At 42.9% G+C, this 16,762-nt stretch overlaps 1 protein-coding gene across 3 annotated transcripts in view; it reads left to right on the top strand.

Annotated features, from left to right (window-relative positions):
• Window positions 1–12,850, top strand: part of LOC129855579 (long-chain-fatty-acid--CoA ligase ACSBG2-like) — a 58,811-nt gene extending 45,961 nt beyond the window's left edge. For all 3 annotated transcript variants that reach the window (XM_055923393.1, XM_055923394.1, XM_055923392.1), the window contains exons 6-15: window positions 3,732–3,852; window positions 3,936–4,016; window positions 4,166–4,315; window positions 6,190–6,366; window positions 6,941–7,122; window positions 7,394–7,636; window positions 7,835–8,052; window positions 8,234–8,373; window positions 9,546–9,792; window positions 10,547–12,850. In XM_055923393.1, the coding sequence (XP_055779368.1) occupies window positions 3,732–3,852; window positions 3,936–4,016; window positions 4,166–4,315; window positions 6,190–6,366; window positions 6,941–7,122; window positions 7,394–7,636; window positions 7,835–8,052; window positions 8,234–8,373; window positions 9,546–9,792; window positions 10,547–10,665 (1,678 nt within the window). In that variant the 3' untranslated portion in view covers window positions 10,666–12,850. The remainder of the gene's footprint in view (window positions 1–3,731; window positions 3,853–3,935; window positions 4,017–4,165; window positions 4,316–6,189; window positions 6,367–6,940; window positions 7,123–7,393; window positions 7,637–7,834; window positions 8,053–8,233; window positions 8,374–9,545; window positions 9,793–10,546) is intronic.
• The last annotated feature ends 3,912 nt before the right edge of the window (window positions 12,851–16,762 follow it).

Here is a 16,762-nt window from a genome sequence, read left to right as displayed (position 1 = left end):
TGGTACGTTTATTTGGTGTTTACATTGTTCCAAATGGTCAGAAAAAATATTGTAATCGAACAGCAACTGTTTGGCACACAAGTCACGCAGCGCTTGCTCCTTTTTCTTGACCTCCGTAGTTTTCCACAACTAAGTCAAATGTCTTCCACAGATCTGACTTCCCCTTTCCCTCCTGAGTAACCAGCAAACATTCGCCTGTTTTGCGTTTCTCTTTGACATCTTCCGCGTCATTTTGCTGTTACTGTGTTCGGAGTTTGTTAACTCATTTATTTATGTGATTATGGTAAGCAGGGGTTGAGGGATTAGGGAATGTTTTTCCTAAACAAATTAGGGATTTCGGTAACAACATTTTAAAGTCAAAAACAGAAAGTAAATGGTTGACATGATGTTGCAGCTTCAGCACGGACAGCGCAATAAACACTTGCTGGGGTGCCTTTTCGCTGCTGCCGGGAACTGTACTAAACAACAAAAATATAAATGCAACAAGTTCTTACATTTTACTTGTGTTACAGTTCATATCAGTCAATTAAAATAAATGAATTAGGCCCTAATTGATAGATTTCACATGACTGGGAATACAGATACAGTGGGGCAAAAAGGTATTTAGTCAGCCACCAATTGTGCAAGTTCTCCCACTTAAAAAGATGAGGCCTGTACTTTTCATCATAGGTACACTTCAACTATGACCGACAAAATGAGAGAGAAAAAAATCCAGAAAATCACATTGTAGGATTTTTTATGAATTTATTTGCAAATTATGGTGGAAAATAAGTATTTGGTCACCTACAAACAAGCAAGATTTCTGGCTCTAACTTCTTCTTTAAGAGGCTCCTCTGTCCTCCACTCATTACCTGTATTAATGGCACCTGTTTGAACTTGTTATCAGTATAAAAGACACCTGCCCACAACCTCAGTCACACTCCAAACTCCACTATGGCCAAGACCAAAGAGCTGTCAAAGGACACCAGAAACAAAATTGTAGACCTGCACCAGGCTGGGAAGACTGAATCTGCAATAGGTAAGCAGCTTGGTTTGAAGAAATCAACTGTGGGAGCAATTATTAGGAAATGGAAGACATACAAGACCACTGATAATCTCCCTCGATCTGGGGCTCCACGCAAGATCTCACCCTGTGGGGGCAAAATGATCACAAGAACGGTGAGCAAAAATCCCAGAACCACACGGGGGGACCTAGTGAATGACCTGCAGAGAGCTGGGACAAAAGTAACAAAGCCTACCATCAGTAACACACTACGCCGCCAGGGACTCAAATCCTGCAGTGCCAGACGTGTCCCCCTGCTTAAGCCAGTACATGTCCAGGCCTGTCTGAAGTTTGCTAGAGAGCATTTGGATGATCCAGAAGAAGATTGGGAGAATGTCAGATGAAACCAAAATAGAACTTTTTGGTAAAAACTCAACTCGTTGTGTTTGGAGGACAAAGAATGCTGAGTTGCATCCAAAGAACACCATACCTACTGTGAAGCATGGGGGTGGAAACAACATGCTTTGGGGCTGTTTTTCTGCAAAGGGACCAGGACGACTGATCCGTGTAAAGGAAAGAATGAATGGGGCCATGTATCGTGAGATTTTGAGTGAAAACCTTCAATCAGCAAGGGCATTGAAGATGAAACGTGGCTGGGTCTTTCAGCATGACAATGATCCCAAACACACCGCCCGGGCAACGACGGAGTGGCTTCGTAAGAAGCATTTCAAGGTCCTGGAGTGGCCTAGCCAGTCTCCAGATCTCAACCCCATAGAAAATCTTTGGAGGGAGTTGAAAGTCCGTGTTGCCCAGCAACAACCCCCAAACATAGAGGAGATCTGCATGGGGGAATGGGTCAAAATACCAGCAACAGTGTGTGAACCTTGTGAAGACTTACAGAAAACATTTGACCTCTGTCATTGCCAACAAAGGGTATATAACAAAGTATTGAGAAACTTTTGTTATTGACCAAATACTTATTTTCCACCATAATTTGCAAATAAATTCATTAAAAATCCTACAATGTGATTTTCTGGAGAGAAAAAAATATTTTTTGTATGTCATAGTTGAAGTGTACCTATGATGAAAATTACAGGTCTCATCTTTTTAAGTGGGAGAACTTGCACAATTGGTGGCTGACTAAATACTGTATGCATCTTTTGGTCACATACCTTTTCTTTTTTTTTTTAAATGGGACTCACGATGGGCCTCAGTATCTCATCACGGTATCTCTGTGCATTCAAATTGCCATCGATAAAATGCAATTGTGTTTATGGTCCATAGCTTATGCCTTCACATACCATAACCCCACCGCCACCATTGACATCAGCAAACCGCTTGCCCACACAACGCCATACAAGTGGTCTGTGGTTGTGAGGCCGGTTGGACGTACTGCCAAATTCTCTAAAATGACAAGAGGCGGCTTACGGTAGAGAAATTAACATTACATTTCCTGGCAACAGCGCTGGTGGACAGTCCTACAGTCAGCATGCCAATTGCGTGCTCCCTCAACTTGAGACATCTGTGGCATTGTGTTGACAAAACTGCAGATTTATGTGGCCTTTATTTTTTCTCCGCCCATGGTGCACTTGTGTAATGATTGTGCTGTTTAATCAGCTTCTTGATATGCCACACCAGTCAGGTGGATGGATCATTTTGGCTAAGAAGAAATGCTCACTAACAGGGATTTAAACAAATTTGTACACAACATTTTAGAGAAGGAACTTTTATTTCAGATTATGAAACATGGGATCAATACTTGTTGCGTTTTTGTTCTGTACGATGTCGTGGTGGCCTTAATAAACCAGAATTGGAGGATAATGTATCATCGTTTAAATCTCCAGTTTGGGAACATTTTTGCGTTCCGGTAGATTACAACGACAATGGTCAGAGTTGTGGATTTATTTTTTTTATTTAGCCTTTATTTAACTAGGCAAGTCTGTTAAGAACAAGTTCTTATTGTCAATGATTGCCAAACCCGGACGACGCTGGGCCAATTGTGCGCCGCCCTATGGGACTCCCAATCACGGCCGGATCTGATACAGCCTGGATTCGAACCAGGGACTGTAATGACACCTCTTGCATTGAGATGCAGTGCCTTAGACCGCTGTGATAAATGTTACCGCACTCAACGAGAATAATGCAGCTGCCAACGCCTCATATGTTAACACATTTACGCCAACATCAACCCAGTATACCGGAGCAAGACTGAAACGCATGTTACAAACTTCCCTCTTGCACCCATTTCAGCAAATGGGTAGTACCTGCTCTATATAAGCAAACCAATTCCGAAGTTTCCAATGAATTGTCCAATGCATCCTGTTGCGCTTACTTAACAGTGACGGCCCATCACATTACCACATTACCTCAGAATTGGAGATGTCCCGTGTGACGCATACCCCCTTTTGAGAGTCACACGTAGTAAATTCCCACTTCCCACATAGTTAAAAATGTAGCATCAATCGTAACAATCCGGTAAACAACAGACAATGCAAGGTACATTGTGAATGGCATTTTACTTTTCTAAAAAAAACGCAATACATACCAAACCGCGGGTTTGGTGAACTGTAACACCCCTAGTACAGACTGTTACAATTACTGACTGTTCTTGGATTGTTCTTTCATGATGAGCATACCTTTATGAAATACATACTTACCTAGCAGAGTTGCCAAACCTGTCTGTGGGAAAGGAATCTTGAGTTTCATGAACCATGAATCAACATGACTCACTGTTGTCTTGTGTTGCCAGTGGGTTTGCAGTGGGTATCTACACCACCAACTCCCCAGAGGCGTGCCAGTACTTAGCAGAGAACTGCAAGGCCAACATTATCGTGGTGGAGAACCACAAACAGCTACAGAAGATCCTACAGGTAAGCACAGAGGATGGAGAGCTTTAGATTTGCTTTTTTTGCTTTTTTTAACCTTAATCAGTTTATTCCTCTTTTTCCTTCAGGTTCAGGACAGGCTGCCACACCTGAAAGCCATTATCCAGTACAAAGATGCACTTAAAGAGAAGAGACCAAACCTCTACACGGTATGCGTGTCAAACTATTTCGATTTCATTCGAACATTAGAAGTTGGATCAATGCCTTCTGTGTCTTTAGAAGTGTTCATAACACACTACAGTTCCTGCTGGTTTGTTTCCCCCCACTGTATTCGGACTGTCTTGTATTCTCTACACAGTGGGCGGAGTTTATGGAGCTGGGCCGTGATGAGTCCAACACTCAGCTGGATGACGTCATCGCTACCCAGAAACCCAACCAGTGCTGCACACTGATCTACACATCAGGGACCACGGGGCAGCCCAAAGGAGTGATGCTCAGCCATGACAATGTGAGTGACACCCACCAGTAACATTAGACTGCCAGGCGGTGAAAGTGGGCAACAGCACCTCTGCTACGCTGATCCTCAACACGGGGCCCCACAAGGGTACGTGCTTAGCCCCCTCATATACTTCCTGTTCCCCCATGACTGCGTGGCCACGCACGTCTCCAACTCAACCATCACGTTTGCAGACAACACAAGTGGTAGGCCTGACTACCAACAACTACGAGACTGCCTACAGGGAGGTGGTGAGTGCCCTGGCGGAGTGGTGCCAGGAAAATAACCTCAACGTCAACAAAACGAAGGAGCTGATTTGTAGACTTCAGGAGACAGCTGAAGGAACAATCCCCCATCCGCATCGACTGGGCCGCAATGGAGAGGGCAAAAAGATTAAAGTTCCTCGGCGGCACATTACTGACAACCTGAAATGGTCCACAGTGTTAGTTTAATTTTTTCCTTTATTTTTGTACCTCTTTTTCTCCCCAATTTCGTGGTATCCAATTGGTAGTTAGTCTTGTCTCATCGCTGCAACTCCCGTACGGACTCGGGAGAGGCGAAGTTCGAGAGCCGTGCGTCCTCCGAAACACAACCCAAGCCGCACTGCTTCTTGACACACTGCCCACTTAACCCGGAAGCCAGCCGCACCAATGTGTCGGAGAAAACACTATACACCTGGCGACAGTGTCAGCGTGCATTGCGCCTGGCCCGCCACAGAAGTCGCTAGTGCGCGATGGGACAAGGACATCCCTGCCGGCCAAACCTAACCCGAACGACGCTGGGCCGATTGTGCGCAGCCCCATGGGTCTCCCGGTCGCGGGCGGCTGTGACAGAGCCTCGAACCCAGAATCTCTAGTGGCACAGCTAGCATTGCGATGCAGTGCCTTAGACCACTGCACCACTCGGGAGGCCCCATACAGTGTGGTGAATGTGCAACAGTGCCTCTTCAACCTCAGGAGGCTGAAGATATTCTACAGATGTACCATTGAGAGCATCCTGTCAGGCTGTTTCACCGCCTGGTACGGCACCTGCACTATCTGCAACTGCTGGGCTTTCCAGGTGGTGGCGCAGTCAGCCCAACGCATCACCGGGGGCGCATTGCCTGCCCTCCAAGACATCTACAGCACCCGGTGTCACAGGAAAGCCAGTAAGATCATCAAGGACCTCGGCCACCTTAGCCACGTTCTCTTCACCCCGCTACCATCTAGAAGGCGAAGACTGTACAGGTGCCGAGAAACTGGAAAATGCCTTCGCTCTCCAGGCCATCAGACTGTTAGTCACCACTAGCCGGCCCAGGAGCCTGCCCGGAATTTTAGTCACTGTTATTCACTGGCTACCACCCGGTTACTCTAACCTGCACCTTAGACTGCTGCCCTATGTAAATAGTCTTTGACCTCTGGTCACTTTAATAATGTTTATACAGTTTTACCCACTTAATATGTATATACTGTATTCTAGTCATGGTTCATCTTATACAACTACTGCTGCACACATCTTTTCTATTCATATACTGTCCATAATATCAATACACCCAATCATATATTTTTATATTTCAGACTCTGACATTGCTTATTCTAATATTTGTAATTGCTTTAGAATTTTTGGGATTTGCATGTATTTTGTATTGTTAGGTGTTACTGCACTGTTGGAGCTAGGAATATAAGCTTTTAGTTACACCCACGATAACATCTGCAAAATATGTGTACGCGACCAATAAAATGGCTGCACATTAGGTTCCATTGAAAAGATCTATGAGAATGATGCACTATCAGTGTCATGATGTAAACGTGTAAAAATGTAGCCTCCTATCTATTCAAAATCCACCTTTGCTCCGAGTTTACTTGTGAATGACCAGTGTTTTAATGACTCTCGTTCTCTCTTTGTAGCTGACATGGACAGCGTTCGCCGTAGGCCGCCATGTCCGGCTGACAGAAGCCACCAAGTCTCAAGAAATAGTTGTCAGCTACCTGCCTCTCAGCCACATCGCTGCTCAGATGGTGGACATCTGGGTCACCATGAAGGTTGGAGGGGCAACCTATTTCGCCCAGCCAGACGCACTGAAGGTGATGGTCTTTTCTCATTTAGAAGAGGACCTTTTCCACATGACTGAGAAGATTGTTCTGCAGTCTGTTACTCCCACTTGTCCTCCCCTTCAGTTTAGATTAAACCTAGTGTATAATCCATTTAAGGGAGGCAGTTTAAGTTAAATTGATTTCCTGAGTGCGAAACCTACTCACACAAGACAACTCTTTGTTTTGCAATTGATCAGTTCATTAGTGCAGTGTTTCCCAACTCTGGTCCTCGAGTAACCCCAAAAGCACACCTTTTTGTTGTTGCCTTGGTCAAAAACACCTGATTCAACTTGTCAAGTGTTTGATGATTAGTTGACATGTAGAATCAGGGGGTACGGGTAACACTTCGTTACTGTTTCTGCTCTCTGTGAAAAGGTTGTTCTTCCCAAAATTAAGCATCAGCTTTACTAAATGCACTACGTTGCAAATGCTTTTGAACATTTATCCTCAGGAGCTGAACTGTCTTTCTCAATGTGCTAGGGTCCGTATTACACTGCTCACACACACATACTTTGTGATTACCAACCCCTTCAGTGTGTGTGCCTCCCTTCCTGTCTCTTCTCAGGGCTCCCTGGTCAACACGATGAGAGAGGTGCGTCCCACAGCCTTTATGGGTGTACCACGCGTCTGGGAGAAAATGCAGGAGAAGATGAAGTCTGTCGGGGCCAAGTCGTCTACTGTGCGCAGGAAGGTGGCAGTCTGGGCCAAAGGAGTGGGGCTGAAGACTAACCTCAGCAAGATGAATCAGTATGTATACCAGTATGAACCAGTATGTAGCCTATTGAATAGGGTGAGGGGGATCTGTGTTCTAATTTACCTGATGCACCACCTGTGGTTCTGACTTCGTAGTGATTTTATTTAAAAGATTTAAGGCCAATACTACTGTCACAAACATGACAGAACAGGATGAGTAGTTATCATGCCCATGCACAGTATAATAATGCTAGCACAGTAGTAAACTACAGCCTGAGGTATAAAGATATAGTAGAGATGTTGTATTAAACTCCTGCCTGCTCAGGAATGGAGCTATGGCAAGGACGCCTGTCAACTACCGCCTAGCCAAGAAGCTGGTGTTCAGAAAGGTCCGTAAGGCCCTGGGTCTGGACCGCTGCACCAAGTGTTACACAGGTGCCGCCCCCATCACCAAGGATACACTGGAGTTCTTCCTCAGCCTAGACATCCCAGTGTATGAGCTGTACGGAATGAGTGAGAGCACTGGACCTCACACCATCTCTCTGCCCAATGCATTCCGCCTCACCAGGTATCTTACAGCAGATACTCCCCTGAACACACAATGCCTGACATTACATATTTCCATGCTCACTCTATACAAATTAATTCATTACAACAGGTCCAAGCATACTTTGGCTTTTAGCAAGTGTATTTGCTGTCGATTTACTGTATATTCTTCATGTATGTGATTTAAGAACTGCAAAGTTAAAGTGTTTTGTCTCCCAAGCGTTGGGAAGTTGATCCCTGGCTGTGAGACTAAGATCCACAGTCCTGACCAGGAGGGCAATGGGGAGATCTGCTTCTGGGGGCGCCACGTCTTCATGGGCTACCTAAACCAGGCCGACAAGACAGAGGACGCCCTGGATGCTGAGGGCTGGCTGCACTCTGGAGACCTGGGCAAACACGACGACAACGGCTTCCTGTTCATCACTGGACGCATCAAAGGTACGCAGTCTTCTCTACACACTATAACCCCATCCCCAAAGAACCCCAACCCCAGGCCAATCATCAGAACCCAGCTTTAAACGGAACCGACTGAAGTTAGTTGAAAGCCTGTTAGTTGATGGAAGATTCCACAAGTTAGAATTATCCTAATTAAAACGTTTGTTTCAATGTGTGTTTCCAGAGCTGATCATCACAGCGGGTGGAGAGAACATCCCTCCAGTGCCCATTGAAGATGCTGTGAAGGAGGCTGTGTCGCTGGTTAGCAACGCCATGCTCATTGGAGACAAGAGGAAGTTCCTCGCCATGCTGCTCACCATTAAGGTATGACCAGTTAGCTACAGCACTGTTGGTGTAAAACCAAATCCCCATCCCAACTAATACCCCGTTTAACTCAAAGGTCATCTTCTAAGTTCTGACAACCATTTCTATTTAGAACAAGGATGTTATAAAGTTTAGATGGCAATCTATTACAGCCATTTCAAGAGTATCTGATAGTTGAGAAATACCATGTGTAATCAGATGCAGCCTCTGAGATTGCACAGTGCTGTGTAAACTCCTTATCATGTAATCATAGGATGAGGCAAGACTGTCATAGTGGATTCTAATATTTTAGCCGAAATCACAATTCCGCTTTTATTGTAATTTTATCCACTTCTGGTGGACATTTTGTACACTGACATTCTTTATGCTGTCTGTTAAGTTCGTGTTTTAAGTATCCCTATATTTCTGTTATTACGGTGCTATCACTCTTGTTATTAGTACGCCTGCATGGTAGTCTCACTGGTGATGGACCTGGCCTGAGTGCAATGGCAACCATGTATTGTGGAAATACGATTTTGTAAACGTTAAACTGGAACCTAGCCGTTGTCATTTTATGTTAACAGTATCATTGTCAGTTAACCCTTGGCCTACAATGGTCGCACCCCCACGGAAATCAATTAACATAATATAAAAATCAGTCAGTTTAAGCTAGATGTTTTTTGCATGGGCTGCATCTCAATCCTCCGATATCTCCCTTCCGCATCTGTGGTGGAAGGTGACAGAGCTAAAGCATTGTTTGTCAGACCAGGAGACATCCCGAAAATTGGTCTTCTCACAAAAACGTCTGTAGCGTCTTCTCGGTTTGGCCTACTAACTATTATGACCACTCCTTTGAAAGCCGAGACTCTCACAAACACGATAGGGCAGACGATTCAGAACAAATTTCCTTTAGATTTTTTGGGGGGGACTATCTGTTCCGTGTAGTGAATGTGTTTCTATTGGCTAATAGCAATGCCAGATTGAATGTTTCAATTCAAAATCAAAAAGCTTAATGATTCATCTTAAAACAATTCCATATGTTTGCCCCCTCACCCGGCTTAGACTAGGGTTAATGGCATTGATTAATGAAACATAAAAAATTATCCATGCACAAGACAGCCTTCTAAGAAAAATGCATATGTTCTTTTACCTCCTTCACTGACTAAAACTACATTTGTCTCTTTACCCCTCAGTGCCAGGTGAATGGAGACACTGGTGCTCCTGAGGATGAGTTGACGCCAGAGGCCGTAGAGCTGTGCCGAAAGCTGGGCAGCAATGCCACGCGAGTCTCAGAGATTGCCGGCGGACGTGACCGGGTCATTCATGCTGCTATCCAGGAGGGCATCAACCGCGTGAACGAGAACGCCACCTCCAACGCCCAGCGCATCCAGAAGTGGATCATCCTAGACCAGGACTTCTCCATCACTGGGGGAGAGCTGGGTGAGGGGGGGGGCAGTGTGCATGTTAGTTTAGTACCACGTTCTTAACTGCAATATGTTGTTTTTCCAGGTCATTATAAAGGCTGGACTCTAGTTTCCATGATGTATATGGCCAATTTCAATAGAATAGTGTTTGTTGCCCTTTTCTCAGTCTATTGCAGACCATGTCATCACTGTAGTTTTCCCCACCTATCCAGTGGTTGGTGTCAATGAGCATAACAGCAGGATATACACTGAGTGTACAAAACATTAGGAATGCCTGCTCTTTCCATGAAAGACTGACCAGGTTAAGGCTATGATCCCTTATTGATGTAACTTGTAAAATCCCCCTTCAATCAGTGCAGACGAAGGGGAGGTGTCAGGTTAAAGAAAGATTAAGCCTTGACATGGATTGTGTGAATGGGCAAGACAACATTTTTAAGTGCCTTTGAAAGGGGTATGGTAGTAGGTGCCAGGCGCACCAGTTTGTGTGTGTAACGTTGCTTGGTTTTTCCACGCTCAAGTTTCACTGTGTGTATCAAGGATGGTCCACCACCCGAAGGACATCCAGACAACTTGATACAACTTTGGGAAGCATTGGAGTCAACATGAGCCACCATCCTTTTGGAATGCGTTCAACACCTTGTTACAGTCCATGCCCTGACGATTTGAGGCTGTTCTGAGGGCAAAAGGGGGGGGTGCAACTGAAAATAAGGAAGGTGTTCCTAAGTTTTGTACACTCTGTGTATAGCTGACAGTCTCTTTTTCTCTCTCAGGCCCCACTATGAAGCTGAAGAGGCCAGTGGTCATGAAGATGTACAAAGAGCAAGTAGAGCATTTCTACAAAGAGGTGGTAACCCCAAGCACCCCTGACAACCCCCTTCCCCCCAAATAGGCCTGGGATAAAGGCTCTTGCAGAGCAATTCATAGAGCCGCAACAAAAGACCTGCAGCCAGAAGTCTCTCACACATACGACACACACATACACCACCTCATACAGACCACCACTCCCTGTGCAGTTCCCGTTTACTCCTGTGAAAATGTTTTGTTAGCTTCCTGCTTTGGTTATTGGGTTTTTGTTCACATTTGTGGGTGTTCTAAAGAAAAACTAAGGAAGAACATCCATGAGAAGGTGTTGGAAAGCTTTGATTTTTGAAGATGAGTTATTGATGAGCTTATTTCAACTTTATTTGTTTTGTGATGAACAATAATACATGATAGATGAAGTAGAGTTGTATATGATGAGGCATGGTTAATGTGCTTTGATACTTGAGACTAAATGGCATAGTATCCAACATTTCCATAGGAAATGGTAGTAGAATTTTGGGCTACGTTTTGAAAAAGCGTTACTCACAATTATTTATTTTTCTTTTGCCTAAGTCAATACTTACTTGGACCAAAGACACATTGGATGTGAAAATTATCCAGCTGAAAACTTCCATCTGTAGTTCTTCACATCCAGTGTTCGCTCGTCAAAAAAAGTTTTCTTATTTATTATTGTTGTATTGTTTTTGCTCTGTCTGCATTGGTCTGGTTTCAGAGTTTTGATGGAAGTATATCATTGTTGTAGCGCGGTCCAAAATCATACATGCAGTTGTGCAATAAGACAAGTCCAGGGATGGCCAATGACAAATGAAGTTGTAGATTTGGTTAAAGCCTTGTCGCCATAAGCAAATGGCTCAATGTTGAACTTCTGCACCTACCTTGTCCTACAGAGAGCATCCAAATTACTTTTTTCAATACGATGGAACCATATCATTCAAGCCATATTATTTTTTGTATCCTATGTTATAACATTGTCATACTATCTGCGGAATTGCCTGGTCTTGTTGGAATGTTTAATGATTCTGTGTAAAAATGTTGTGACCATTGTTAAATACTGTAAATATATTTTGCCTACATTGCCTCATTCCTTTGGTCTTTATTTAAACCGTTTTATTGCGTTGAATGTTTTTAAAAGAACTGTCTTCAGCTCATCGGTCTTGTCAAGCAGTGTGCCATTCTTTATACTTGCGCCACTGAACTGGTCTATTACGGGAGAAACATGAAGTTACCTTAATCTAAAACAGAAGAGAATACAAGGGTACAGAGGAAATTTGATAGCGTTACCATTCATCCTGAAACCTTTTACATCCAATAATACCCGGGACTGGGGTTTGATCTTATTACACTGCACATACTCTCCCTAAACTTCATGTATATGAATATGCTGTGTGGAATGTCTCTGTAACCTACTGTACATGTTCGGGTCCTTGTATAATTCTGAGTGTTTTTATTATTGTTGGTTTATTTGGGCCACATTGTCAGTACAAATGATTCTCCTTGTATATTGGAATAGGAAGAAATCTGATTCTGGCTTCCAGCACTTTTGACCATTTATCTTTGAAATACTTGAATTTTTATTAAGTAATCTAATGCAATCCACAGATCCCTTTGTAAACTACTATTCCATTCTCTGTGGAAAGTGAATATGCCAAGGCCCTTGCAGTTTAAAGATGTTAGAAGGGCTTCCACATACAGCTGGTGACCCATAATGTTTCAGGAAGACCTGGAAATAAACTATAAGCTTATCAAGAAGACTGGCTTATAGTGTTTGTTGAATGAAGTTGTATATGGAATGAAAAATATTATTTTCAAAAGTGGAGGATATGAAGGTGATGTATCTGTATTTTGTTATTTTCCCAACTGATGTCATAGCTTTCTGTTGAAGCTTGTACTGACATACACACTGAAGGTCTGGAGCTCCATACCACCAACAAAGTCCAATGCAATTGCAGTCAACTAAATTACACCTTTAAGTTGTTGACAGGCCTGTCACTTTTTTACAAGGAGAACAAGCAATCTCTTCAAATGCATACAAGACCATGAGTTCGACTGCCATCTAAAGACAGAATACCGGTTTTACCTGACCCTCAACACTTAAGAGTTTTGAAAGTGTTTCTAGTATCAGGTGGGGAAGAAAGTGTGTCACTGGGTGTCTAGAGTTGATGAGCAGTGCCATCTTTAAACTAGCAGCTGCTGAGGAAAGAAACCTTAATGTATGTGATCTAGCTGGAAAATAAAGGTCATTTATTCTGAAATATCGAGCAGTTTCATTCATTTCCTGTTGCAAAATCTTATATTTGACGGAAGCTATTTTTCAGATTATTTTGAGATTAAAAGTGGCAACCTGGTATATTTCAAAGTAACTGCCCAGTGAAAATCAACTACTATCCAAAATATAGCTGCGGGAAACAATGAACGGGGTTCATTGGATAACAAAGCAAGCATTATATAGGAACTTTCTTCCTTTATATGCAAACATTGTATTATGATTATTTAGGTTAGCAGTCACCCAGAGAGCTGAACAAACCTGGAGTGAATCTGACATGGTTCATGGGAAGATTATTTTTAGCATTAGTTACATGTAAAAATTGTTAATAGGTTCCTTGTTTTTTGAGATATCAAATTACGCAAGGCTCATTTTAGGGATATCCATGATTTCAAGTTGATGGGCCACTGGAGTGGATTTATAGTGGTTTAAATAGACATGTAAAATCAGATTTTTGATTTATCAACTCTGCTATCTTTTGACCCATCCATTAGGTTTTCTCAAACTAAGTAAAGACATACCATGGACCTTTCATTTCATTCTTTGGTTCATGAGAAGTTTTCTAAAATGGAGGAAAATCTATCCTACATTGACTCGGTACCATCCTAACGGACCTTATGGGTCCTTGAGGCAAAAATGTTCAGCATGAGGAAAGACACCTACAAAGTTTAGTCTCTAGGCCACATGAGGCGGTTGATGAGGGTTTAAGTGAGACTGTTTATCACAGCACCACCTATAGGCTGATCAGTGCCATTCTTTTTGTGCTAAATAAATAAAAATTACCAATCTATGCTTGAATTATTTGACCCTGTCAATGGGGGGGAACAAGCCTAATAATGTTTGTGGCCAAAGCAACCATTTTAGGAAAACACTTAAAACCCCACAAACTTCACAAAGACTGTTTAAAAAAAAGACTTGCTATTTATTTATAGCCAGCAGCATAACCACCCTGCATACCACTGCTGGCTTGCTTCTGAAGCTAAGCAGGGTTGGTCCTGGTCAGTCCCTGGATGGGAGACCAGATGCTGCTGGAAGTGGTGTTGGAGGGCCAGTAGGAGGCACTCTTTCCTCTGGTCTAAAAAAAATATCCCAATGCCCCAGGGCAGTGATTGGGGACACTGCCCTGTGTAGGGTGCCGTCTTTCGGATGGGACGTTAAACGGGTGTCCTGACTCTCTGAGGTCATTAAAGATCCCATGGCACTTATCGTAAGAGTAGGGGTGTTAACCCCGGTGTCCTGGCTAAATTCCCAATCTGGCCCTCAAACCATCATGGTCACCTAATAATCCCCAGTTTACAATTGGCTCATTCATCCCCCTCCTCTCCCCTGTAACTATTCCCCAGGTCGTTGCTGCAAATGAGAACGTGTTCTCAGTCAATTTACCTGGTAAAATAACGGTAAAATAAAAATAAATAAAATAAAAAAATTCAATCAAATTCTAATTTGTCACATGCGCCGAATACAACAGGTGGAATGCTTACTTACAAGCCCTTAACCAATAATGCAGTTCAAGAAAAAGAGTTAAGTAAAAAATAATAACACGGCTATATACGGGTACTGAGTCAATGTTACATTTTACATTTTTAGTCATTTAGCAGACGCTCTTATCCAGAGCGACTTACAGTAGAGTGCATACATTTTATTACATTTTACATACTGAGACAAGGATATCCCTACCGGCCAAACCCTCCCTAACCCGGACGACGCTATGCCAATTGTGCGTCGCCCCACGGACCTCCCGGTTGCGGCCGGCTGCGACAGAGCCTGGGCGCGAACCCAGCCCAGCCTGGGCGCGAACCCAGAGACTCTGGTGGCGCAGCTAGCACTGCGATGCATTGCCCTAGACCACTGCGCCACCCGGGAGGCTCCGAGTGGCCATTTAATTCATTGTTCGGCAGTCTCATGGCTTGGCGGTAGAAGCTGTTAAGGAGTTTTTTGGACCTAGACAACCACTGCACCATTGAGAGCATCCTGACCGGTTGCATCACCGCCTGGTATGGCAACTGCTCAGCATCCGACCGTAAAGGCGCTACATAGGGTAGTGTGTACAGTCCAGTACATAACTGGGGCCAAGCTTCCTGCCTTCCAGGACCTATATTCTAGGCGGTGTCAGAGGAAAGCTCAAAAAATGGTGTAACACTCCAGTCACCCAAGTCATATACTGTTCTGTCTCTTACCGCACTGCAAGCAGTACTGGAGCACCAAGTCAAGGTCCAAAAGGCTCCTTAACAGCTTCTACCCCCAAGCCATAAGACTGCTGAACAATTAATCAAATGCCCACCCGGACTAATTAGATTGACACCCCTTCCCCCCCTTTGTTTTTACACCTCTGCTTTTGCTGTTTATTATCTATGCATAGTAACTTTACCCTATATACATGTAAAAATGACCTCGACTAACCTGTACCCCCACACATTGACTCGGTATCGGTACCCCCTGTATATAGCCTTGTTATTGTGTTACTTTTTATTTTTGACTTGAGTTTATTTAGTAAATATTTTCTTAACTCTATTTATTGAACTGCATTGTTGGTTAAGTAAGCATTTCACGGTAAGGTCTACATCTGTTGTATTCAGCGCATGTGACAAATAAAATTGGATTTGAATTGCACACTCCCTCAAAACTTGAGACATCTGTGGTATTGTGTTGTGTGACAAAACTGCACATTTTAGAGTGGCTTTTATTGTCCACAACACCAGGTAGATCAGTGTAATGATCATGCTTTTTGATATGCCACACCTGGCAGGTGAATGGATTATTTTAGCAAAGCAGGAATGCTCACTAACAGGGATGTAAACACATTTGTGCACAAAATTTGAGAGAAATAAGGTTTTTGTGCATATGATCATTTCTGGGATATTTTGTTTCAGCTCATGAAACATGAGACCACCACTTTATATTTTTGTTCAATGTAGGTATTACAGACTGGGTCTGGGAGAGGTTTAAAATGTTAGTGCATAACTATATTTTTTTGACATATACACCCACACCATTCCAACACAGCTTTTTAAAATAATGAATAACCATTTTCTGGAAGGAAAACTATTTCACTCATATTGTAAGTAATGATAGGTCATATAGACATCTGGAAACACTAGGCAGTTACTTTAAAAGGGATGAAAACATAACTTTATATTAATTGGAAAAAACAAACATGCTTTTAATTAACTGCAAAATAAAAATACAAAAGCATCATCATAGCACTTAGAAAACCATTTTATTTATAATGGTGCTTTCAAGGCAACTGGGAACTCTGGAAAAAAAACGAGGTCAAATCATGTCGTCAGTGTTCTTCAGTTCGGAAAGTCAGAGCTCCAGAACAGTGGTTCCTAAAATGTGGGGCTTTAAACTTACTCTTGAAAGTTGTAATAGTAGAATGCACAAAAAACTATTTCGAAATTGGGGAGTGCATCGTCAGTTCCTCTTGTCATGTTAGTCATTGCATACCTTAGAAAGCGATTTATAACTTGTCAGAAATGTCCAGATCCACTAGCAGATATCAGCTAACATTTTTATTTAGTTAGCTTTTTGTAGCCAATAGATTTTGTTGTAATTTTTTGGTCACTCAAGTATGACATGAAAAAACATTAGACATGGCAAAATGTATAGAAATGCATATAAATTAGCTTCAAAACAGCAACATTTTCTCTATCATTTACAGTCTTGGTGCCCATAGAGGTGCACAGGGGGGGTGAGGATGTAAAAAAATAAAAATAAATTGTGAACCCCTGCTCTTGAAAGAGTTTCCGACTTGGAATTCCAAGTTGGATGACCTTCAAAAACGTCAGAGCTATTTTTTCAGAGTTCTCAGTTGTCATGAACGCGCAGTCGGAGATTTCCGAGTTCCCAGTTGTTTTGAATGTGGCATAAACCTTGTCAGCATAACCGTTTTAACTCTGCA

Source organism: Salvelinus fontinalis, chromosome 5, assembly GCF_029448725.1.
Source record: "Salvelinus fontinalis isolate EN_2023a chromosome 5, ASM2944872v1, whole genome shotgun sequence".
NCBI lineage: Eukaryota > Metazoa > Chordata > Actinopteri > Salmoniformes > Salmonidae > Salvelinus > Salvelinus fontinalis.
This window is presented reverse-complemented; position numbering and strand designations above follow the sequence as displayed.